The 26,546-nt window shown below is 42.9% G+C and overlaps 2 protein-coding genes across 3 annotated transcripts in view; one reads left to right on the top strand and one right to left on the bottom strand.

Moving 5' to 3' along the window:
• The window catches only part of SASS6 (SAS-6 centriolar assembly protein), a 139,557-nt gene extending 133,571 nt beyond the window's left edge, over window positions 1-5,986 (bottom strand). Inside the window, exons 1-2 of one of the 2 annotated variants that reach the window (XM_073593049.1) lie at window positions 5,254-5,986; window positions 4,888-5,186 (exon numbers count right to left, since the gene is read on the bottom strand). In XM_073593049.1, the coding sequence (XP_073449150.1) occupies window positions 4,888-4,958 (71 nt within the window). In that variant the 5' untranslated portion in view covers window positions 4,959-5,186; window positions 5,254-5,986. Of the gene's footprint in view, window positions 1-4,887 lie in introns of both variants that reach the window. The other variant, XM_073593047.1, reaches the window with a different exon arrangement.
• TRMT13 (tRNA methyltransferase 13 homolog) overlaps window positions 5,967-26,546 on the top strand; it is a 59,766-nt gene continuing 39,186 nt past the window's right edge. Inside the window, exons 1-4 of the mRNA XM_073593057.1 lie at window positions 5,967-6,329; window positions 11,832-11,875; window positions 15,607-15,673; window positions 20,149-20,208. Coding sequence (XP_073449158.1) covers window positions 6,159-6,329; window positions 11,832-11,875; window positions 15,607-15,673; window positions 20,149-20,208 — 342 coding nt within the window. The 5' untranslated portion in view covers window positions 5,967-6,158. The remainder of the gene's footprint in view (window positions 6,330-11,831; window positions 11,876-15,606; window positions 15,674-20,148; window positions 20,209-26,546) is intronic.

Here is a 26,546-nt window from a genome sequence, read left to right as displayed (position 1 = left end):
TAAAAAAAAAAAAAAAAAAGAGAAGTTTAAAAATAACAGACTTAATGGCCAGATCACAAGGCGAAAATAAGAATATGAATGCAGCTACCACATAAAAACTAGAAAGCTGCAATACATTCATTTTTTGTTTTCGGGTTTAATATAACTTTAAGCCTTTCTATAGACACCTTTCACATAGAACAGCTCCGCAGGGGGATCAATGAGCAGATCCCCTGCTGAATCTGAGCTGAAAAGGATTGATGTCAGTGTTTGATATCTATGCCTGCTCAGTTTCTGTACACATTTACACAGCAGAGATGGGCGGACCTGTGAAGGCTCAATGGATGGTCAGATGTAAAAAAGCTTCAGCCTTTACAACCACTTGAATTTATATAATTTTATTTCACACAAATAGTGCTTATCCTTTAACAGGGATTTTCGCTGCTCAGCTCTGCTCAGCATGCGCTTGTACTGAGCACCCAAGTGCTTCTGTGCGTGATGGTAACCTGAAGGAATAAAGTTTTTTTTTCTTTTGTAATTGTGCCTGGCGCCTCATTTACTTGCTCCTGCTGAGCATTAAGGCTACTTTCACACTGAGGTGCTTTAAAGGCGTTTTAGCACTAAAAATAGCACCTCTACTGTCACTCCAGTGTGAAAGCCCGAGTGCTTTCACACTGGAGCGGTGTGCTTGTGGGATGTTAAAATAAGTCCAGCAAGCAGCATCTTTGGGGCGCTTTAGGAGCGCCACCACAGCACTTCAGCAGCGGTGCTACATGTGCGCTATTAACCCCTTCATCGATCGCTAGCGGGGGTTAAAAGCGCAGCTACAACGGCGCTAAAAATAGCGGTGCTTTACTGCCGACACCCCCACCGCCTCAGTGAGAAAGTGCTATAAGAGACTGACACTCCCCTTTCCTGACTAGCACCTGATGGGTGCTCGTCACACTGGAAGGTCTGTCCCCTCCCTGCTAGTCCCTGGGTGCAGTGCTGGAGACAGGCAGGGAGGCGAGTAGGAGATAAATAGTGCAATGTTAAAAACATTAAGGGTTCACACTTAATTCGGATGTGGCTCACAGCAGGGGTCCGGTGCGTCCCTGTTCTCCATTTCAGGGACGAATCAGGGCCAAATTTGTGCCTGAATTTGGACCTTAAACTGAGCCAGGACCCCTGGGCAATCCACTACGCAGCCACCCTAGAGATGTGTGAACTGGCTCCATTGAGAGCCAGTCAGTCTCCTGCTATGCGAATTGGATTCAGGGAAACCCGCATTCCAATTTGCATAAGTGTGAACCCAGCCTATAAGTTTAACCACGTCAGATCCACGCTATAGCCGAATGACGGCTACAGCGCGAACCTGCTTTGCCGCAAGTACGTCCTTTGACGTCCTCCCGTGCCCGAGCGGCCTGTGCCCGAGCGGCCTGTGCGCTCCCTACAGGGTGCGCAAGGTGCGCTCTGTGATCAGCGAGTCTATGAGACTGGCTGGATCACAGATCGGAGTAAGGGGTCGATCCTGACCCCTTACCACGTGATCAGCTGTCAGCCAATGACAACTGATCATGTGAGGTCAACAGAGCTGGTAATCGGCTATTTTTTCTCCTTGCGCTGACAGCTTGAGGAGGAAAAAAAAAGCCGATCACCGGCGGCTGCGAGAGGGACATCAGTCTCGATGACGGCGAGCTGCTGCAGATCCTGTGCCCACCTGTGCTCCCTGCCAGTGCCACCTAGCAGTAGGCAAGAGTGCCGCCTACCAGTGCCCACCCGTGCCACCCATCAGTGCATCAACAGTGCTGCACATCAGTGCCACCTATGAGTGCCCAGTGTCACCTACCAGTGTCCATCAGTAGTGCCCATCAGTGCCACCTATCAGTGGTACCCACCAGTGCACATCAGTTCCACCCATCAGTACTGCCTTATCTGTCCCCATCAGTGCCGCCTCATCAGCGCATATCAATGAAGGGGAAAAGCTACCGGTTTGCAAAATTTTATAATAAACTATCAAACATGATTTTTTTTTTAATTTTTCAAAATTTTCCATCTTTTTTTGTTTAGCAAAAAATAAAAATCCCAGCAGTGATTAAATACCACCAAAAGAATTTGTGGGGAAAAAAATGATAAAAGTTTCATTTGGGTACAGTGTTGTATGACCACGCAATTGTCATTCAAAGTGCGTCAGCGCTGAAAGCTGAAAGATGGTCTGGGCAGGAGGGGGGTTTGAGTGCCCAGTAAGCAAGTGGTTAAGGCCGGCAATACATGATTCGAACTAGGGCTGAAACAACTAATCGATTATGTAATTAATCGATTACTATATTCATAATCGATTAATCGGCCAGTAACATAATGGGGTTAAAAAAACAAAAAATTTATAGTACAAAAAGAGTAAATCGCTACTGTAAATTACTTTCACAGTTCTACAGTAAAAAAAATATGAACCCCTTACAGTAGTGATTATCTGCTTTTTTTGTACTATAAAGGGCTAATTTTCGTTTTTTTAACCCCATTATGTTACTAAACGTAAAAGCAAACTGCATAGGTGTCCGAGCCTTATGCTGGCCACACAAATTTTCAGGCGAGAATATTCAGACATTGTACATTCGCTGAATAAAAGAATGTTGTTTGAAATTTTCACTTGTTTTTAACATTCTGTTTTTAAAATGAATGTAATTTCTGAACGAAAACCACATACACTGTCTGAAAATTCCTTTGACCAAGAAGTTTTCTATTTTCCCGTCACTGTGGTTGAAAACGAATGTCGATTTGACGCAACTAACGATTAGAAAATCGAATGAACGTTCTTAAAATTACATTTTTTTTGAAGGAAGACATTGTTTGATTTTTAATTAAAAAATTTGATCTCCGAGTCTGATATTTACCAGATTCACCCTCTAATAGTATATACAGTATATCTCCTCTAATAGTATATACAGTATATCACCTCTGTCTGTTATTCTCATTCGATATTTTGCTCCCTAAGCATATAGTTGGTTATTTATATTTACCACAGCATAGTGATATTTGAGAATAAATTGCCTTTTTTAAAAACTTTACATATTAACTAAATGATACACCACACTTCTTTTTAAGGTTATTAACCGATTAATCGACACAATAATCGGCCAACTAATCGATTATGAAAATAATCGTTAGTTGCAGCCTCAATTCGAACCATTAATGGGCAGGCTGAATGTACTAAGTTGTTTGATCGGTCAACTAGGGTAAAACCAGCCTGGCGGATTGGCTTTCGATTATCGCAAGCGGCTGCTACAGTCATTAGCGATAATCTCTGTCTTCTCCCAGCAGGGAGTCTGTGTTGATGGGGGATCATGAGAATTTCTCTCCTGCAACCCATGGTTGCTGTAAAGAAATTTGCACTGTCTATGGGCTGCCTAAGTTGCCATAAAGCTCCTTTTGTTTTTAAAAGCCCCAGACATTCCTTAAAGCACCTCAACTCTAAATAAGGTTTTGGTTAAAAATATGATTTTATTTTTATCAGGACAAGTAGATTGTCATGAGGGACAAGTAGATTTGGACCCCGATTTCGTCCCTTGGACAAGCAGGTTTTTTTAAAATTTCCACACCCCTGAAAAGGGTAAACCACTTGCCTACAGGGCACTTTCGCCCCCTTCCTGCTCAGGCCAATTTTCAACTTTCAGCGCTGTTGCACTTTGAATAACAATTGTGTGGTCATGCAACACTGTACCCAAACAACATTTTTAGAATTTTTTTGAGAGAGATAGCGCTTTCTTTTGGTGGTATTTAATCACCACTGGATTTTTTTATTTTTTGCTAAACAAATGAAAAAATGACCAAAAATGTTTAGATTGTTATGTTTTTATGTAACATTTTTTAAATAAATAATTTTTCTCCTTCACTGGTGTGTGCTGATGAGGCTGCACTGATTATCAGTGTAGATGTCCTGTGTGGATTTACGAGTTATCGGCTCTCCTCGTGCTGTCAGCGTGAGGAGATCACTGGTAAATACTGTTTACACTGAGATCAGCTGTGATTGGACACAACTAGTCACATGGTAAAAAGCCGCTATGATTGAGTCTTTACCCCAATCTGTTATCAGCAGTCTCCGAAAAGGGGCACGCGGAAAGCACGATCATGGGAGGACGTCCAAAGACGCCCTACCAGCAATGTGAGCCCGTGCTGTAGCTGTCTTTCAGCCATAGAGTGGGCGGGAGGTGGTTAAAATATCACTGTGTGCATGTATAGTATGATTTAAGCCAGCCATAGACGGAGCAATGATTGATTTCCCCATCAACATAATCATCGCATGTAAAATCCGACAGGCTGGTTGTACCAAAGTTGATCGATTGATCAACATGTGTACATTCAGTCTGCCCATACATGGTTCAAATCTCAGGTGGTCCCTGCTGAACCAGCCGAGATTCTAACCATCTATGGCTGGCTTGAATCAGACAGTAATGTGTGTGAGATCAGAAATTACTTATGGCCTCATTCACATAGGCAGAAATCATGCAATGCACTGAAAAAAAAGCTAGGACATTGTTTATATGTTAAAAAAAAAAAAAAAAAAGGGATTTACGCAGGAACCTTTGTTAATTTGTCCAATGATCAGTAAAGTATTTAGGGCTGTGTTACAGTCATGTGACCGTAGCATTCAGAGAGGAGAATTTAGCGTAATTTATGCCCGTATACGCATAAACGCATGCATGTGTATAAAATGTATTCTAGTGGCAAAAACGAATACTCCAGCCAATAGAATGAGATTACGTTCATGTGCTTCTAAATATGCCTTTACATACGCGCATAAACGCACATACATATGCAACATTAGAGGGATTTTTTCTGGCAACACATCTGGAGCATAAATTCATACACATGTGCATGTAGCCTATATACACACACACATATATATATATATATATATATTTTTATTATTACCTCTCTTTGCAGTCCTGGCCTCTCATCAGAACCTTCAGCTCTCGGCTGAGCAACTCCTGGACTTGAGACATGATGCACACAGGCCTATGTCTGTGGTATTCACTTTCTAACAGTGTTCCAGTGTTTGCAGGATAATGTCCTGCTCCTGTTTGGCTGAACCTGGCCTCTCAGAGCTCCATTAATTCCACGAGTCCTGCTGTCACCCCTATAATAACCTGCACCCAGCCTGACCGGCTTCCCTCACCCTAAACTGTGTACTGTGTCTCCTCACAGGACACCCCTCTCCGTGTACCCCGGGCCTCTCTATCCCCTCACAGGACACCCCTCTCCGTGTACCCCGAGCCTCTCTATCCCTTCACAGGACACCCCTCTATCCCCTCACAGGACACCCCTCTCCGTGTACCCCGGGCCTCTCTATCCCCTCACAGGACACCCCTCTCCGTGTACCCCGGGCCTCTCTATCCCCTCACAGGACACCCCTCTCCGTGTACCCCGAGCCTCTCTATCCCTTCACAGGACACCCCTCTATCCCCTCACAGGACACCCCCTCTCAGTGTACTCCGGGCCTCTCTATCTCCTCACAGGACACCCCTCTATCCCCTCACAGGACACCCCCTCTCAGTGTACTCCGGGCCTCTCTATCTCCTCACAAGACACCCCTCTATCCCCTCACAGGACACCCCTCTCCGTGTACCCCGAGCCTCTCTATCCCTTCACAGGACACCCCTCTATCCCTTCACAGGACACCCCTCTATCCCCTCACAGGACACCCCTCTATCCCCTCACAGGACACCCCTCTATCCCCTCACAGGACACCCCTCTCCGTGTACCCCGAGCCTCTCTATCCCTTCACAGGACACCCCTCTATCCCCTCACAGGACACCCCTCTATCTCCTCACAGGACACCCCCTCTCAGTGTACTCCGGGCCTCTCTATCTCCTCACAGGACACCCCTCTCCGTGTATCCCGGCCTCTCTATCTTCTCATACGGTTCCCCTTTATGTATACCCCAGTCTCCCTATCGGACCTCCAGGAGTCGCGGTACTATTTCCAAATCAACCGCCCGCTACGTCCTTCCGGTACGTGCTGACGTCTTGGCGTTCAGGTCTCTACGTCGCCATGTTGCATTCGGATGCTGCAAGTTTTTTTGCGAAGGGCGGGCATCTTTGTTATGGGCAAAGAGGTGCCTATGCTGATGTAGAGTAAAAGGGGCGATAGAAGATATAGGAAGGTTATTGGAAAGAAAATATCATACAGCCACGTAGGAGCTAATGGAGGTCACCGAGTACCAAGCAGAACGTGTCCCAGAGGAGGGGGCTGGGAGTACTGGAGGGCCCATGCCGGGGAGATGCAGTTACTTTGTACAGAGGAAGAGGAGATTTTGTAAGATGATCGTATCAGAAGGGAAGAAGTTCTGTGGTGAGCATGCAGACAATGGGGAGGTAATTATTATTATTAGAGAGGGGATGGACACTACAGTGGTACATGGGGGGAATGTTCATACTGGAATATGTGCAGCATTATCTCTTCCAGCCCATTGGGATGATATAACAAGGATGGGAGGCTTAAGCTGGCCATACACCTATAGATTATCTGCAGATTTTCTATGGTTAGATAGAAAATGTGCAACAGATCTCTCCATGTTTGCTAAACTGTGTGGATGGAGGAATCTCCCACTTTTTCCATCTAACCATAGAAAATCTGCAGATAATCTATAGGTGTATGGCCAGCCTTAGAGTGAGTGATAACAGGAAAACTCAATCTAATCAGAACTGACAGTATATAAAAAAGGCAGTACAGCACATTAAATGAAATAAACAAAGCTAAAAAGTCCAATAAAAGTAGGATCAGGCAAAATCCAATGATTCCTCCAGTGATAAAGTGACATGCGAAAATAGATCTGCAGTTGCCATGGTGCTGTACATGTGACCAGTTATGTCACCAGATGACTTGACAGTTCAGTTGAGAGCACGAGCAGATGTGACAGTTATCATCATGGCATTCCTGTTTTGGGAAACAGTTAAATTGTCAGGTTTCATTCCACTTTTAAATGTATAAGTTAGAAATTGATTTACCTGTTTAGTAAAACTGTTCCATTTCAGGCATGCCATGTGAATGATAACTGTCACATTTGTTTGTGCTCTCAACTGAACTGTCAAGCCATCAAATGGCTGGTGTCTTAACCACTTCGCACTGGCAGTACGTCATATGACGTCATGGACTTTCAGTGGTGATATTTGAATTATGGCTGCAGCTACAGGCATCATTCAGATATAATTTTTTTTCCGCTGGTGATTCTGTGCACCGTAAGAGCAATCATAGCGGCAGTTCTGCTGCTTGATCATTCTTACAGGCGGCGGGAGGGGACAACCCCCCCCCCCTGATGCTTTTCCGCTCTCGCCCGTGCGATCGGTGAGCCGGAGAATGAATTGGTTGCCGCCGGAAGTTAGCCATAGAGATTTCTGTTGACCAGATGGTCCCCAGTCATCTCTATGACCCTCGGAGGCCCGGGCGCGACGTTATGACATCAAGTCCGGGCTGGTGGATGTAAACAATGCCGGGGTCTCGGCTGAAAAAGGCTGAGACTTTTTTTTTTGTTTTGGTCTTTCCAGCCTGAAGGAGAGATCTGGGGTCTTATAGACCTCCAAAAAGAGGACCTGTCACGCACTATTCCTATTACAAAGGATGTTTACATTCCTTGTAATAGGAATAAAAGTGATCAAAAAAATTTTTTTTAAGAGAAAGTATAAAAGTAAAATAAAGAATAAAAAAAAAAAAAAAAAAAATTAAAGCGTCCCTACATGCTTGGGCACAGAAGCGAAAGCATACGTAAGTTGCGCCCACATATGTAAACGGCGTTTAAATCACACATGAGGTATCGTCACGTGCGTTTGAGCGAGAGCAACAATTCTATCCCAAGACCTCCCCTGTAACTCTAAACAGGTAACCTGTAAAAAATTGTAAAGTGTCGCCAATAGAGATTTTTAGGTACCGAAGTTCCACAAGTGTGCACATTTTAAAGTGTGACACATTGAGTATCTATTTACTCAGCGTAACATCATCTTTCACATTATATAAAAAAATTGGGCTTACATTACTGTTTTTTTTTTTTAATTCAGTTTGAAAAATCGCTGCGCAAATACTTTGTGACATAAAAAGTTGCAACAACCACCATTTTATTTCCTAGGGTATCTGCTAAAATAAACATATATTATGTTTGGGGGTTCTGAGTCATTTTCTAGAAAAAAATGATTTTTTACATGTAGGAGCGAAGTGCCAGAATTGGCCTGGATGGGAAATGGTTAACTGATCACATGTGCAACCCCTGGCAACTGCAAATCCAACAGAGGCTAAAGTAGCAGTTTCCTTAGCTGTAAAGGATTAGAGGGTTTTGTTTTGCTTTAAAGTGGACCTTCACCCTCCCAACTAGCTTCACAGGATCAATCAGATGGGTTCAAACTAGGGTCCCAACAGGCAGCCCTACTTCCCAATCACTTTTCGTCACTTTGCTCCTACCTTTCCCCTCTCACAATCAGACTGCTTTTTTTAATCCCCCTATTGGGGAACTCTCCACACATTTCTTGGATTCTATTCTAGGTGAGAATAGTGTTTTCCGTTGGCCTTGAAGTACTCTACAGCATTGGTTCTCAACCTTATTGAGACCAGAGCCCAGTAAAATCTTTTAAAACTTTCCATGTTCCAAGAGTAAAAAAAAAAAAAAAAAAAAGTTTATACTCACATAAAGTATGGGAAATACAAAATATGTATTGATATTCTGTAAAGCTCTGAGTTAGGCTGGGTGCCATGTGGGGGTGAAGGTTCAGGAGGGAGTTAGGAGATTTTGCAGCAGACTTAGTAGCCCTGTAGTGGGTGATATTTCTGGAGGGAGCTGGGGTGACTCTGGGGGCTGGGGGCCTCTGCAGGAGTCTAGGGTGACTGGGGGCACTGTAGGCGGGGCTGGAGGCTCTGCCGCAAGCTAGGCACTTTGGGGACTAAGAGCTTTTAGAGGGTCTGGAGGCACTATGAGAAGTTGAGGGGCACTACAGGCCACTATGGGAGCTGGAAGAGACTGTGGGAGGTTGGGATCTGCAGGTAGCTAAAGGTCCAGGGGTAGAGAGGCCATGGTTGAGAACCACGGCTGATGGCTTGTAGTTTTCAATTAACTACCAGAGCGCTGGTGAGCACTCTAGGTAGTTCATTGATGGTTCATGTCATTGTGTAACTGCCTGCCTGTGCGAGGTGCAAGCAGACAGCTTACACTGACAGTCTGCAGGAGCCCTGCATTGCACCCGCGATCTGCTGATTAATCCTTTACAGCAGTGATGGTGAACCTTGGCACCCCCAGATGTTTTGGAACTACATTTACCATGATGCTCAACTACACTGCAGATTGCATGAGCATCATGGGAAATGTAGTTCCAAGACATCTGGGGTGCCAAGTAGGGCTGGGGAAAAAATCGATTCAAAATTTAAGCAAATCAATTTTTTTTTTTTTTTTTTTTTTTCACCACGCCGGTCCTGAGGAACTGCGGGCAGGAGTTTTAAGATTAGGCCGCGGCTTCGCCTAAAAACTCCTCCCCGCAGCTCCTCATGACCGGTACAGTGTCCAAAAAAAAACAAAAATTCGATTTGAATCGTGAATCACCCAGCCCTACTGCCAAGGTTCGCCATCACTGCTTTACTGGCTGCACATTTTTTTTTTTTACCTGCAAAAAGATGTGCATTTATTTTTTATTTTTTTAAAGGTAACCTTATCCTTTAAATCTGCCCAAATCTAGAAGTATATAGAGGAACATATTGGAATCCTGAATAATTATCCACTGCAGGAAGGATGTGTTTTGTTTTGCTTAGGGTGATTATTCAATTATTTTATGTTGAATGTTCACTTTTGAAAATTAGACAATAAAGTGTATGTAAACCCTAAGGCCCCTTTCACACTGGGGCGGTTTGCAGGCGGTATTGCGCTAAAAATACCGCCTGCAAACCGCCCCTAAACAGCCTCCGCTGTTTGTTCAGTGTGAAAGCCCTCGGGCTTTCACACTGAAGCGGTGCGCTAGCAGGACGGTAAAAAAAGTCCCGCCAACCGCTTCTTTGGAGCGGTGTATTCACCGCTCCTGCCCATTGAAATCAATGGAACAGTGCAGCTATACCACGGTAATACCGCGGCTATAGCTGCGCTGTACGAGCGGATTTAACCCTTTTTTGGCCGCCAGCGGGGGTTAAAACCGCACCGCTAGCGGCCGAATACAGCCGCAAAAACGACGGTAAAACAGCGCTAAAAATAGCGCTGTTTTACCACCAACGCCCCCACCGCCCCAGTGTGAAAGGGGCCTTACAATGAACTTATTTTATTTCTCTGTTTTGTTTTGTTCAGTATTAAAGGCGTATATCTGTTGAAGGCATTTTTTTATATCTGTTCTACATGTTCAAAAAAATACTTGTTGGCTCTACTAGAAATCCAACGAGCCCTTAAAGTCGAACTTCAGTCAGAAAATTAAAGAGGAAGTAAACCCTGATGGGTTTTATTTCCTCTTTATTCCCCTGCAAAGCAAAAGCATAATGGGCTAGTATGCATCGCATACTAGCCCATTATGTGCCACTTATCTGCAAACGAAGCCCATGATGTCCCCGCTGGAGGAAGCATCCATCTTCACCCCTCTTCCTTCCGGGGCCGCGGAATCCGGCTTTGTGACTGGCTGGAGTCGCGTGCTGCACTCCCGCGCATGCGATCATGCCCTTTCTACAGTGCGGATCGGCGCAAGTGTATATGGTAAATATCTCCTAAACCGTGCAGGTTTAGGAGATATTTCCGGTACCTACAGGTAAGCCTTATTATAGGCTTACCTGTAGGTAAAAGTGGTCTGTAAGGGTTTACAACCACTTTATGTCTTCCTAGATGACTTCAGACTGGCCCCCTTTGCAGGAATATCTATGTAAAACATTAAAAGTTTCTATACTTAAAATCCAGTAATATACTGTCTCACCTTGCTGTGCATATGCTCAGTTGCTCTCTATTTTTCAGTGCTGTGCTGAAAATGTAGCGGCCAATCTGCTGACAGCCTAAAGATTTACTGCTTGTTCAGATGCTCTGGGCTTCAACAAAATGGCAGCCTCTAGCAAGAAGAAACAGGAGCAATGCTGGAGACAATTTAGAGCACACACTAATTTTGGTAGCATAATTATTAATGTGAAATGTATATTCCTTGCTAAAAAAAACATTATTTTTTTTAATCAAGTTGTTATGGGTAAAGTTCCACTTTAAAAGCTCAGTTCACCTTTTAAAAATAAGTAATAAATGCACATACTGTTGCAGGAAAAATGTGCTTTAATTTTTTTGTGCAGGGGCCTGCAAAGCATTGTAACCACAATCAGTGAATCACAGGTGCAATGCCAGGCTCTTCCTCCAGCTCTCTGACTATAAGTGCAGTGGTTCCATTAAGAACTACAAGTCCGTCAATCATGGTGACAAATTGGACTTGTAGTTCAGGCATCCAGACCTCAATATGGGTGTAACATGTTGAAAAACACACTGAAATTCCAATCCTATGAGACCTGCCTAGGTTAAATACCTATGTGTGCAAGAACGCATAGGCTAACATAGAGGGACCTTTACAGGCAGAAAAAAAAACAGCAATTTTTTTTAACACCCAGTGTGCATGAGGCCTTATAATAAAAGGAATGCAGCTACTACACTAAAGGAATGATACACCAAAATATATTAAATTGTTCAGAGTTTAGATATACTGTACTTTAAATGCTTGTGAACTACTTCAGTTGTTAGTGCAAGTCACTAGAGTAATTTAGATGGGACTCGGTAACTTAGTAGACATCTGCTCATGTATGGCTTGTCTAATTTAGTGCAGCATTCCACCCCATGTTTGAACAATCAATACCTGGGAGGCTCTGAAAACAATGAACTGTAAATCATTTTGGTTTTATTGCAGGAAACAAACAAGAGAAGGATTCCTTGTCCTCTGGACCCCAAACAGTGAGTCTTCTTTAGTCAATTTGGTTTGTTATCTGTATAATACTTGTCTAAACAACAAAAGTAGCTCAGGGTTATAAAGTTGCAACTAAACTCCAGTCACCTATAAACTACCCAAATTAATACAGCTACAGTGTCTTGAAAAAGTATTCGTACGCCTTGAAATTTTCCACATTTTCTCATGTTACAACCAAAAACGTAAATGTATTTTATTGGGATTTTATGTGATAGACCAGTGGTCTCCAAACTGCGGCCCGGGGGCCACATGCGGCCCTTTGCTTGCCTTTACCTGGCCCTTGCGGCAGTGTTCCCCTCACTGATACAAGACACTATTCCTCCCACTGATACCAATTATGGGGCATTATTCTTCCTACAGGCACCAATAATGGTACACTATTCCTCGCACTGACCGCAACAATAGGGTACTATTCCTCCCACTGACCCTGATTGGGGATTATTCCCCCCACTGACACCAACATCCGCCCCTCCTAAAATCAGAAGGACCATAAACTGGCCCTTTTTTTTAGAAAGTTTGGAGACCCCTGTGATAGACCAACATAAAGTGGAACATAATTGTGAAGTGGAAGGAAAATGCTAAATGTTTTTTACAAATAAATATCTGAAAACTGTGGCGTGCATTTGCATTCAGCCCCTTTACTCTGATACCCCTAACTAAAATCTAGTGGAACCAATTTCCTTCAGAAGTCACCTAATTAGTAAATAGAGTCCTCCTGTGTGTAATTTTAATCTCAGTATAAATACAGCCAACAAATTAAATTCAAGATACTACCAATAACTTACAAAGCCATCCACAACCCGCTACATCACTAACCTAGTCTCAAAATACTAACCTAATTGTTCTCTTCGCTCCTCCCTGCTCTCTAACTCCCTTGTCACCTCATCCCATGCTCACCTTCAGGGCTTCTCCCGACCCTCTCTTATCCTCTGGAATGCTCTACCCCAATGTGTCTGACTTTCTCTTACCTTGTCCACTTTCAGACGGCCCCTGAAAACTCATCTCTTGAGAGAAGCCTATCTGGCCCCCACCTAACAAATGTACATTTACTTTCTCCATCAGCACATCCCCACAGTTAATACCTTTTGTATCTCTTGACCTTCCCTCTTAGATTGTAAGCTCTAAGGAGCAGGGACCTCTGAATCCTACTGTATTAAAGTGTATTGTATTTGTACTGTCTACCCTCAAGTTGTAAAGCGCTGCGTAAACCAATCTGACAGAGCTTGAGCTATTTTGCAAAGAAGAATGGGCAAAAATGTAACTCTCTAGATGTGCAAAGCTGGTAGAGACATCCCCAAAAAGACTTGCAGCTGTAATTGCAGAGAAAGGTGCTTCTACAAAGTATTGACTCAGGGGGGCTGAATACAAATGCACGCCACACTTTTCAGATAATTATTTGTAAAAAAATTTGAAAACCATTTATCATTTTCCTTCCGCTTCAATTATGTGCAACTTTCTGTTGGTCTATTACATAAAAACCCAATAAAATACATTTAAGTATTTGGTTGTAACATGACAAAATGTGTAAGATTTCAAGGGGTGTGAATACTTTTTCAAGGCAGTATATGTTTGTATGAACACATCAGTAAATGTATTTCATTACATGCAAGCGATTGATATCAGCCTGTTGCAGACCTCAAACTGGGAGAGGAGGAAACAACATAAGGAGCCAGTCAGCTATGCTACAGTGCCATGAGCATGGTGATAGAAGTAGAGCTCATTAGTCTGTTCCTTCTGCTTAAAGGCTGGGGTAGAGACATGACCTGTAAGTGTTTCAGCAAGGGAAAATGTAGTCTTCTGGTGTGCCAAACAGGCCTGTGCTATGTGACAGAGTTGTGTAAACTCAGGACTGGGTTGCCAGAAATAGAAAAGTATTATATGTATCTTTATATCTGTATTTACCTATTTGCATGGGGTTTGGCTTTAATGGGTGACTGCAGTGGCCTGTTCACCTAGTTAGCTATGAGTTATACTGCATTAAAACTATTACCCTCAGTTACTTTTTTGTTTTTATAAATTCTATTCTGAGCCTATTTCAGGGCTTACCCTTCAACTGGAGCAGTAGGGCTTATTCATAACTTCTATGGATGAAAAGAACTGTTACACTGACCCAGTGAATGTGACTGCAGGAACAGACACTTGCATACGCAAGGGCTCAATACCATTCATTTTGTGCTTTTGTCTGCTCCCACCCACCGCTAGATGAGATCCAGGTAGATAAATAGAGACTGTCATTTATGTGTGACTGTCATCTATTAAACTTCTGATGAAATGCAAAGCAATGTGCAGGTCTGCATCATTTCAAAAAGCTCATAGTCATTGGTTGGTTTCTATCCTGACGAATTCACAATCTGGATGCCTATGTGGCATCAGCAACAACATTGGTAGATCTTTTTTTTTTCTCTAGTCATCTTCCAGGACTGCACACCTGAGAGAAGAGAGGCTCCTCCCCACAGGAAACACAATCAATTGACAGCTGTTTTTAAGTCCCCACCCTTCCCCTTGATCCTCATTTTTTGATTGTGTTTCTCCCTACACAGCAAAACATTTTTTTTTTTTTTTTTCTTCTAACCAGATGACCGAGGGACGGATGGTAACCCTGTGAGGCAGGTATAGGCAGGCTTGGGGCTGAAATATATCCTGCAGGCTCAGTCCTTCTCACAGGTGGCCCAGAAACTGTATCAGTGATCTAGTCACAGTAAGGTGAACACTGCTATATACAACACTCAACAGTCTCTGCCTCTCAGGCTCCTTCTGTCTTCCACCTATAAGCAGAGGACGACGGTGCGACCCCGGGAAGGGGGAAGTGCTGGAGGAGACGCCGATTGGCTGAAGAGAGAGCCCAAAGAGGCACCAGTTCACTACGGTGGGACAAGTGGTGCAGAGGACTGAGTGTCTGCCTAAACCACCTCAGATTGGAAAGAGGAGAGTAAGGCATTGCCCCCCCTGTGTATATACTGACTGGTGCAGTGCAGGACACAGCCTAACTTTGCAGCTCCCTATGAGGGACAGCAGTTGGGGGGGGCTGTGGCAAAGGGGGAAGACAACAACGTTGAGTACTTCCCTTTGTCCTGGGAATTTAGGCTGGGACGTCAGTGGAGCAGACCTGCAGATCAGCCATATGATCCAGCTAAGATACCTTCAACAAGCATTATGAAGTGGAGGTAAAGCTCACTGCAGAACTGAGCATTGGCCAAGAAGGTCTTTCAGGCAGTGGTCCCTCCCTAAGATAGGCCTGAGGTTCTTGCTTATCCTCTCAGATATGCCATCCTGGAAGATTTCTAGAGAAAATGACCAGTAACACCTACTGATAACTGCTTTTCTAGGAAATCTTCCAGGACGGTAGGCCTACTTCCTGCTCATTGGTAGAGGGAAAATTGTAGAATACTAGAAGGTGAGTGCCTATGAGGAATGATTTCCCTTATGAACCGGGTTCAGGAGTTACTTCTCTACAAACTGAGGATCAAGGGGAAGGGTGGGGACTTAAAACAGCTGTCAATTGATTGTGTTTCCTGTAGGGAGGAGCCTTTTATCTCTCAGGTGTGCCGTCCTGGTAGATTTCCTAGAAAAGCAGTTACCGGTAAGTGTAACTGGTAATTTTTTTGCTGAGAGAAGAACTATCAACTACAAGTAACATGGGGGGTGTTGACAGCAACAGTACTGTTTCTGTAATTCCTAAATAGTATCTTATTTGTTTTTCTTTATTTCTTTCTCATAGCACAGTGTATGAGGACCAGCTGAAAAAACACATTAAGAAATGTAATTCCCGGGAGAAGCCCCAACCGGTAAGTGAATAATATTACTTAAAATATGCAGTAGTTATCCTTTTCTATAAAGCCCAGCTGCAGCCAATATTTTCCTTTAGCAATGAATAGAGTAGGGAAGGGTTAGAACTTCTGTTAGGTCCGGCTTTAGGTGCTGTCAGTGTTCCTGTTGAGGGTGTTTTTCTGGGGTTCTTTACTGTTTCTATACTGTCTGACAAATGTCACATGGATAGGAAGTGAGGGTAAAGCTCCCTCATATGATCACAAAGCATTGTAAAATTCTGGCAGATGATCTAATGGCACGTACACATGACCAGAAAATCGTACAAATCGAAGCGATTGTACGATAATCGGGTCATTAGTACACGGCTTTCGAGAGCCAATCACGACAGTTTATCTGATATTATCCCATGGGACAAGCATTTTTTTCATACGATACCAGATCGTACAATTTTCAGTACAGTTGTCTTAGAAAATACAATACAATTCGAATACACTACAACATATTACATTACACATTTTGTAGCTTTAGTAAATTTCATTTTCGATATGAGACTAGCATGTAAAAAAAAAAAAAAAAAAGCATAATCATTCGTCTGATAATCTCATCTTGTGTATCAGGCATAAGCCTTCCTGACTACTAGAAAATGTGTTTATTGCAGTAGTGTTTCCATTGAGGGATTTCCCCTCACTTTCTGTTTAGCTTTAACTCTGTCAAACAGGAAGTGGCAACATTATCTGACAATTGTAAAACTGACAAGAAGTGAAAAGAAGTCTCCCAAGTGGGGACACAGAGAACCGTAAAAAATGGATAGCGTGGAAAATGAATTTAATCCTTCTACACTATCCAAAACATTAAAATATGTTGTGGCCAGGGTGGTCATTTTACAGACTATTTTGTTAATCCTGTTACGTCATCAGGCAAGTTAAAGAAGATCACATTCAAAAAACACAAATCCCATTTCACTTTTTCCAAATATATTTATTAATGATTCTTGAAAATTAACCTTTACTTAGAAATTTGCTCAGGATCATACATACCTAAAGAGATACAGACACTGCAGTGTTTCTTCTTAACAACACTGAGATTGCTGACTTGGTATGATGACCAACTTTGCCATTTAGCAATGAGTTTCATAGAGGACATGGTGAAGCAAACATCAATTCCTTCAGAAGAGAGAAGTGTATAAATCGGCAAAGAAGTTTTCTGAATTCTTGAAGTGTATATATTTCACCTGGACAATACTTGTTGGTATAGGCGTAGCATATGACTCCTTCATCTTAATGGCATGAGACAGTGACATTGCTTGGTGATTGACCAGCGCTGTCACAAGGGGAAAAGAACAGAGTCCTTAACCACTTAAAGACCAAGCCGATTTTTGACACTTGTTGTTTACAAGTTAAAATCAGTATATTTTGCTAGAAAATTACTTAGAACCCCCAAACATTATATATATTTTTGTAGCAGAGACTCTGGAGAATACAATGGCTGCAATATTTTATGTCACACAGTATTTGCACAGGGGTCTTTCAAACGCAATTTTTTAGGAAAAAATACACTTCACTGAATTTAAAAAAAACCTAAACACTAAAGTTAGCCCAATTTTTTGGTATATTGTGAAAGATGATGTTACACCGAGTAAATAGATACCTAACATGTTACGCTTTAAAATTGCACGCACTCGTTGAATGGCAACAAACTACAGTACTTAAAAATGTCCATAGGCAACACTTAAAAATGTTTAAACGGTTACCTGTTTAAAGGTACAGATAAGGTCTTTTGCTAGAATTATTGCTCTCACTCTAGTGATCGCGGCGATACCTCACATGTGTGATTTGAACACTGTTTACATTTGCGGGCATGACTTATGTATGCATTTTCTTTGACACGCGGGGACGGGGGTGCTTTTAAACAATTTTTTTTTTTTTTTTTTTTTTTTTTTTTTTTTAGTTTTACACTGTCCCTTAAAAAAAAAAAATTCTGATCACTTTTATTGCTGTCACAAGGAATGTAAACATCTCTTGTGACAGTAATAGGCAGTGACAGGTACTCTTTAGGGAGTAGACCCCTCCTCTACACTGCAAAGTATTCAAAACGGCAAAATCTGCATTTTGTATACTTTGTTAGCTGCTGAGTAAACCGGAAGTGACGGTGTGACATCGCTTCCAGGTTACTATATCGGAAACCCAATTGAAGCCGTTTCGGGCTTTGTTTGGGTCTCCGGCCAGCCGGTGGTCGTGACGACTGGTCGCTCGAGTCTCCTGGTAGGACGGGAGACCCAGGCGGAGCGGTGGAAGGCAGCAGGAGGGGGGGGGGACGTCCCCTCCCACTGCTTGTGATAACAGCTGAGTGGCTGCTTAGCCGCATCGGATGTTATCACATGAAAGCAGACTGTCCGCTCTAAAAAACTGTACCGAGGTGATGCCTCTAGCTGCAGGCATCACTCCGGTACAACCTTTTCCTAAAAATTTACATACATGTATGTGATTTGGTGGCAAGTGGTTAAAGTGATACTAAACACACACTATTTAATTTACATTGTCCCTTCTATTTCTGTAATTAGATGATGCCACTGTATTTATTTTAATAAAAAAAACATCCAGTACCTTTCTTCTAATCGGGGAAAATTAACATACAGCGGTCACATGACCCAGCTCTTTCCCAGCCTGTCTGCAGGGAAACATAAGCAGGAGGGAAAAAAACAGCCCTTGGATACAGAGTAAAAATAAAAAATTTATATGAAACTTTTTTTAATTTGTCCTACAAATATATATTTGAAATCAAATCTTTATTACATTTTTGCAATAACATGGTGTGGGCGGAATTTTGCCAGTCACAGGCTGTTACACCCCTCCAGCCTGTGTTTTTGAATAACAGGGAGGTGAAGCCTCCATCATTCAGGAAGTAATATCCCACCCCCATTGTGTTTAGCTGGTTAGTGGACATGGAGGAGGAGGGAGGGAGTGGGCTGTCATTTACCACTGTGTATACACCCACATGTGTGACTTTATAGTCACGTGGGCTGCTCAGATTTGATAGGGAGGAATTGCTCAGCATAGAAACTCACTGAGTTGCCACCACAGCTGCAAAATCCCTAGCTGAATTGGGGACATAAACAGAAGCTAGAGATAGATGCCTGCATGGGCAAAGCACAGGTGAACTTTAAAGCCTTTCTTCAGCATATGTTTTTATTAAATAAATAGTCCACCCCCTGTGCCCTTCCCTCATTAAAAAAAAATAAAAATCTCCAAGCAGTAACCACTCTTTCTCACAAGAAGATGCTGCAGATATCGGCTCCACGTCATTTTGTTATGTCATCCTCTGCAGCATTAAGGCCCAACCCACCCCTGATTTTAAGGAAAGACCCATGACTTAACATGCTCCCCAGACTGAAAATTACAGTATGCTTACCAATTTATTTATTTTTAATAGGACAATGAAGGGATACTCCAAGGAAGGTGGTATCTAGAAGAAGGGGGGGGGGGGGTTGAGTTTTATAACACAAGAGCAGCCATATGTTCAGGCACATTCAGACCACTTCCAGCCATCTGTACTTTTCTCTTTGGGAAAGCTCTGAGAACAGTTTACGCTTTCTATCCTGTTGCCATGTTATGCATATGCAAGGTTCTTCGCAGTTCCACAGGGTGTATTCATTGTTCTATATATGGTGATTTTTACCTACTAGTAACAGGCCAGACTTGCACCAGAACCATGCTTAGCTGATGTGCAAACAGACCTGAAGCAGTTATGATTGCATCTATGCCCATGGCCTGATAGCTAATCATAAATGGTCTCCTCCAGCAGCTTTTAAAATTTAGCCTTTGCAATGGACCTGTGGAAGAAATGCTGCAGGTACCCATGGTGTTAGCTTATCAGAGGAGAAAGCAGTAGCAATCAGGGTTTTCTTATGCCGTGTAGCCACGACCGGACTTTCCGTCAGAAAAGGTCCGACATAATCATTCCGTCGGACATTCCGATCGTGTGTGGGCTTCATCTGACTTTTTCTTTCTAAAACTCTAACGGACCTAGAAATAGAACATGTTTCAAATAGCTCAGACGGACTCAGTTCCTATCGGGAAAACCGTTCGTCTGTATGCTAGTCCGACGGACCAAAAACGACGCAAGGGCAGCTATTGGCTACTGGCTATTGAACTTCCTTTTTCTAGTCCCGTCGTACGTCATCGCGTTCTAAACAATCGGACTTTGGTGTGATCGTGTGTAGGCAAGTCCGTTTCAGCGGAACTCTGTCGGAACTCCGTCGGAAAGACCGCCAGAGTGTCTGCGGCATAACTTGTCCAATGGCTGTTACCACAAATTGGCCTAAGCTGAGGGTGTGGTTTGCCCTTCAAAATTAAACCATCATTTGATCCAACTGACCTGAGAACTGATCTAGCTATGGAGTTTAACAATTCTTGTTATGTTATAACATCTACAGTTATTGTGGCCAGTACTGTTTTTGCTAATAATAATTTAATTTTGTTTTTTTTTTTCTCAGGTCTTTTATGTGCAAAATATCAATTCAGGTTCTTTGGATATAGACACCTGCGAGGAACAGGTACTTCAAGCAAATAACATACAAGCTTTGGAGATGCTGTATGTTATTATAATGCCAGGATGTGCACTTTGCTCTTCAGCTTTTCTCCTGTTGGACAATAAATTAGCATCACCACACTGATTTATAGTCCATTGGACAAGCAGGCGATGCAGGAGCTTCCATAAGTGAAATAGGAAATAATGGTGTCACATTCAAGGCTACATAGTGTGGCAGAGTAGTTAGAATCACAAAGCTAAAAAAATATTTCAGCAGGTAAAACATTTCACATTAGAGTCCATCAACTGTGTGTTTTGTTATTTGTCTGAAATTGTACTCTAATTGTAGCTGCAATAGCATTTTAGAATCACTGAGGTTGCATGGCTGGTCATTAAGTTTTCACAGTATGCAGAATTGGAGCTACAATGTTTTTAGCAGTACTCCCTCCTACTCCAGACTAGATTTACATTTTTAGAGTAAACACGTACTGGAAGAAACATGGAGGCTTTCATGCTAACTCTGGTTTAATAACTATGGGAGATTTACTAATACTGGAGTTCATGGAATCTGGTTCAGCTTCTAGGTTTCATTGTCAAAGCTTAATTGAGGTTAAAAGCTGATTAATTATTATTCACAGCTGCACCAAGTTTTGTGTGGTCCAATTTTATTATATCTCCATCTTTGTGTCAATAAACTGAAACACGTACCGTATATACTCGAGTATAAGTCGAGATTTTCAGCCTTTTTTTTTTAGGCTAACAGTGCCCCCCTCGACTTATACTCGAGTCGCCGCCGTCTGCCTATCATGCAGGCAGACGGCGGCCAGCGTGTGATAATTTTGTTCGGAGGCTATTCCAGCTTTCAAAAGCCGCTCCTCCTCCTCGTCTGTGATAGGCTGAACACTCCATTTCTCAGCAGTCAGTGTACAGCCTATCACGGACATTCTCTCATACTCCTCCATGGTATGAGGATGAGAGAATGTCCGTGATAGGCTGACCGTTGACTGCTGAGTGTTCTGCCTATCACAGACGAGGAGAAGGCGCGGCTTTTAAACAGTGGAATGGCCGCCGGCTGGTATTATCACACGCTGATCGGAGGATGGAGATTGCCACAGGGAGGATGGAGATTGCCACAGGGAGGATGGAGATTGCCACAGGGAGGATGGAGATTGCCACAGGGAGGATGGAGATTGCCACAGGGAGGATGGAGATTGCCACAGGGAGGATGGAGATTGCCACAGGGAGGATGGAGATTGCCACAGGGAGGATGGAGATTGCCACAGGGAGGATGGAGATTGCCACAGGGAGGATGGAGATTGCCACAGGGAGGATGGAGATTGCCACAGGGAGGATGGAGGATGGAGATTGCCACAGGGAGGATGGAGATTGCCACAGGGAGGATGGAGATTGCCACAGGGAGGATGGAGATTGCCACAGGGAGGATGGAGATTGCCACAGGGAGGATGGAGATTGCCACAGGGAGGATGGAGATTGCCACAGGGAGGATGGAGATTGCCACAGGGAGGATGGAGATTGCCACAGGGAGGATGGAGGATGGAGATTGCCACAGGGAGGATGGAGATTGCCACAGGGAGGATGGAGATTGCCACAGGGAGGATGGAGATTGCCACAGGGAGGATGGAGATTGCCACAGGGAGGATGGAGATTGCCACAGGGAGGATGGAGATTGCCACAGGGAGGATGGAGATTGCCACAGGGAGGATGGAGATTGCCACAGGGAGGATGGAGATCGCCACAGGGAGGATGGAGATCGCCACAGGGAGGATGGAGATCGCCACAGGGAGGATGGAGATCGCCACACAGAGGTTGCACAGGGACACAGGACACATGCACATGTAAAGGACACAGGACACATGTAGGCTGCACAGGACACATGCACAGGACACAGGGAGGCATGCAGCTGCAGATGGGCATTGTTGACCCTCTTTTTCCACTTACAGTAGCTGCTGCATTTCTCACCCTCGTCTTATACTCGGGTCAATAGGTTTTTCCCAGTTTTTTGTGGTAAATTAGGGGACTCGGGTCAACTTATACTCGAGTATATACGGTATGTAGACAAGTACTTCTTTCCTGATCCTCAAGCTTATTCACAGTTAGTGACTCAATGGGGTTGATTTACTAAAACTGGAGAGTGCAAAATCTGTTGCAGCTGTGCATGGCAGCCAATCAACTTCTAACTTCAGTTTGTTCAATTAAGCTTTGACAAAAAAAAAACTGGAAGCTGATTGGTTTCTATGAAGAGCTGTGCCACATGTTGCACTCTCCAGTTTTAGTAAATCAACCCCAATGCATTGAATGAGTCAGTGTAAAAAGCTAAGCAACTAGCCAAATCAGTATGAGATCAGTAGTAGAAGCCCCTGTATTTTTTCCATGACAGGTTAAAGTATATGTAAAACCTCATCTTGTAAAACAAGCCATTCCATTTACAATAGAAATTAAAGGCAAACCATCTGTGTAAAAAAGTAACATTATTAATACCTTTTTTTTTTTCCTTTTTTTTGTTTATAAGTGGTCACAAACCCTCTGTTCTCAGCTGCATAAGTAGCTCAGAGAGCTGAGGTAAGTGAAACAGCAGCACCAGGATCTTCTCAGTGAATGGCTGAAGGGGGGTGGAGCATGTCAGGATAAGTCTGATCATCCAGGAGAGCAGGCTGAGTTTCCAGCATAGCTAGAGAACTGAGCATGCTGTGCTCTCGTGCCTAGTGTGGTCACTTTTTCATAAAAATGCATGGTACAGCAGGCACATATCAAGAATATGAAATATTGGGTTTACATATTAGTATTGTAATATATGCATTTTGTAATATGACAACAAATCTGCTTTGGGAATGTAATACATGATTATTTTTGCATTCACTATTACAATCACAAACAATAAGTGCCTCCTTCACATTACTGAATAAAGGATAGTAAAGATAAAACTGCATAGTTTTGGGTTTACGTGCATTTATTTACACATGCTTAACACTCTCCTAAACACACGGATAGGGATGGGCTCGGGCGTGTTCGGATCGTAGTCCCAAACCACCTAAGCAATCCTGCCAGGTAGCCCTCACTGCACACCGTCAATCATAGGCAGTGCGCCATTTCCTGGACCGCAGCTGCACATACACACACTGCGTATGATTGGCAGTGTGCAGTGTTGGCTTCCTGGTGGGAAACTGGGATCCGAACATGCCTGAGGCTATCCCTACGCACGGACTTGGTGGTGGTATGCAGTGGAGTTCGGTTTAAATTACTTAATCAGTCTCATATCTCAGACATGCTATATATGACCAAAAAAACTTACCTAAAGTACACGGTTATACATATCACACCTTGTCCCTCTCCCCTGTCCCCCCTCCTGCCACTCCGCTCCTACCTGGACCACTGGACCTGCTGGGTAATATAGGAGTGGCTGTAGTTTCTTCTGTAAAATTTAGAGCTTCTAAACTGTGCTTTGTAAACATGGTTTAGAAGCATGATTCTGTAATGTAGAGTAACATTCATATTAAAATCAAAAGTGTGATTTTTAATCTCCATATGATGTCAAAGCAACCTTTCAGATGAAAAAAACATGTTTTCCCCATTTCTTTACAGTAAAACAATTTTTTTTTAACTAAAAATGATCAAAGTAGAAAATAAAAATTGTTCTAGTCCATAAAGGTTATACAGGTACGAGAGATGAAATGGTTAAAGTAAACCTGTCAGAGAAAAATATGGAGGCTGCCATTACTGTTTTCCTTTTGATAAATGCTACTTGACCATTGTTTAGGCTGATCCCCACTAGTTTTAAAACTTCTTAAGATCCTGACCTAGAATCAGGATGTAGATCAGGGAAGTCAGAGAAATGTCAAATGTTGTCTTCATGCTTGTTCTGGGTAATTGATTCATTGTATTGAAGTGAAATGATCAGCATGACAGATAGGAAACTGGCCTTTGTAGCTTGGTAAAATAAATCATAGATGCCAGGTTCTGTGATAGATACTTTGGGAGTGTATCTTGCTGCATATCTCCGCTGGCTGGTAACAAAGACCGTATATAGTATATATGGTAAATCAGAGATTTGTCAGCAGTGATAAAAATACATTTTAATCAAGCTCTGATAAAGGTGGTAATTATGCTGACACTACATTGTTTTTTTAATTTATTTTATATATATATATATATATATATATATATATATATATATATATATATATTCAACGTTTTTATTAGTTTATGAGTAGTTGCACAGTAACAAGCAACAGCTTGTCTGTGAAATTTAGTAACATGCACAAATCCAGAATATTTCTGCGCTCCTTGGTATGTTTATAGAAGCATTAAAAGGTAATGTGTTTCTTGCTAAATTCAGTGCTTACTCAAATCTCATATACATAATACATATACAAAATATATATATTGGATGAGATTTGTGTCGCTTATTCTGTTCGTAATTAAGAGATTTTTTGCGTTTTTTGATTCATGTGTTAAAGCAAAGAGTGTAGGCTCCCAATAGTATAGTGGGAGTGCATTTCTATTTGATTCATTAGATAATAGTTTAAAGTGATTGTAAACCTTCCACTTTTTTAAAATAAAAATAAAACACATGCCTATACTTACCTGCTCTGTACAATGGTTTTGCACAGAGCAGCCCTGATCCTATTCTTTTGGGGTCCTGCCTGCGCTCCAAGCCCCTCTTCTTCATCAGATGCCCCCACGGAAAGCCGCTTTCCATGGGGGCACCTATGTGGGCTCGCTCCCGAGTCCCGCTGCTGCATCCATTCACACAGACAGCGGGACTCAGCCCCGCCCCCTGCTTCCATGTCACAGCTTTTAAATTGACAGCAGCGGGAGCCAATGGCTCCCGCTTTTATCAATCTATCCAATGATGAGAGCGACAGCAAAAGAGGGGGCGCTGCAGCACAGAATGTATTCCACCTTAATGCATTAAGGTGAAAAACTTTGAGACTCTTCAACCACTTTAATTGCCAAACCATGTTTATTCGTGTGTGTGTGTGTGTGTGTGTGTGTATGTGTATGTGTATATGTATATACAGTGGGAACGGAAAGTATTCAGACCCCCTTACATTTTTCACTCTTTGTTATATTTCAGCCATTTGCTAAAATCATTTAATTTCATTTTTTTCCTCATTATTGTACACACAGCACCCCATATTGACAGAAAAACACAGAATTGTTGACATTTTTGCAGATTTATTAAAAAAGAAAAACTGAAATATCACATAGTCCTAAGTTACATAGTTACATAGTAGGCGAGGTTGAAAAAAGACACAAGTCCATCAAGTCCAACCTATGTGTGTGAATATGTGTCAGTATTTCATTACATATCCCTGTATGTTGCGGTCATTCAGGTGATTATCTAATAGTTTCTTGAAGCTATCAATGCTCCCCGCTGAGACCACCGCCTGTGGAAGGGAATTCCACATCCTTGCCGCTCTTACAGTAAAGAATCCTCTACGTAGTTTAAGGTTAAACCTCTTTTCTTCTAATTGTAATGAGTGGCCACAAGTCTTATTAAACTCTCTTCTGCGAAAAAGTTTTATCCCTATTGTGGGTTCACCAAAGTATTCAGAGCCTTTGCTCAGTATTTAGTAGAAGCACCCTTTTGATCTAATACAGCCATGAGTCTTTTTGGGAAAGATGCAACAAGTTTTTCACACCTGGATTTGGGGATCCTCTGCATTCCTCCTTGCAGATCCTCTCCAGTTCTGTCAGGTAGGATGGTAAACGTTGGTGGACAGCCATTTTTAGGTCTCTCCAGAGATGTCCAATTGGGTTCAAGTCAGGGCTCTGGCTGGGCCATTCAAGAACAGTCACGGAGTTGTTGTGAAGCCACTCCTTCGTTATTTTAGCTGTGTGCTTAGGGTCATTGTCTTGTTGGAATGTAAACCTTCGGCCCAGTCTGAGGTCCTGAGCACTCTGGAGAACGTTTTCGTCCAGGATATCCCTGTACTTGGCCGCATTCATCTTTCCCTCGATTGCAAACAGTCGTCCTGTCCCTGCAGCTGAAAAATACCCCCACAGCATGATGCTGCCACCACCATGCTTCACTGTTGGGACTGTATTGGACAGGTGATGAGCAGTGCCTGGTTTTCTCCACACATACCGTTTAGAATTAAGGCCAAAAAGTTCTATCTTTGTCTCATCAGACCAGAGAATATTATTTCTCACCATCTTGGAGTCCTTCAGGTGTTTTTTTAGCAAACTCCATGTGGGCTTTCATGTGTCTTGCACTGAGAAGAGGCTTCCGTCGGGCCACTCTGCCATCAAGCCCCGACTGGTGGAGGGCTACAGAGATGGTTGACTTTCTACAACTTTCTCCCATCTCCCGACTGCATCTCTGGAGCTCAGCCACAGTGA

Source organism: Aquarana catesbeiana, linkage group LG07 (assembly GCF_042186555.1).
Source record: "Aquarana catesbeiana isolate 2022-GZ linkage group LG07, ASM4218655v1, whole genome shotgun sequence".
Lineage (NCBI taxonomy): Eukaryota > Metazoa > Chordata > Amphibia > Anura > Ranidae > Aquarana > Aquarana catesbeiana.
The sequence above is the reverse complement of the archived record's forward strand: the minus strand, read 5'-3'. Positions and strand labels throughout refer to the sequence as shown.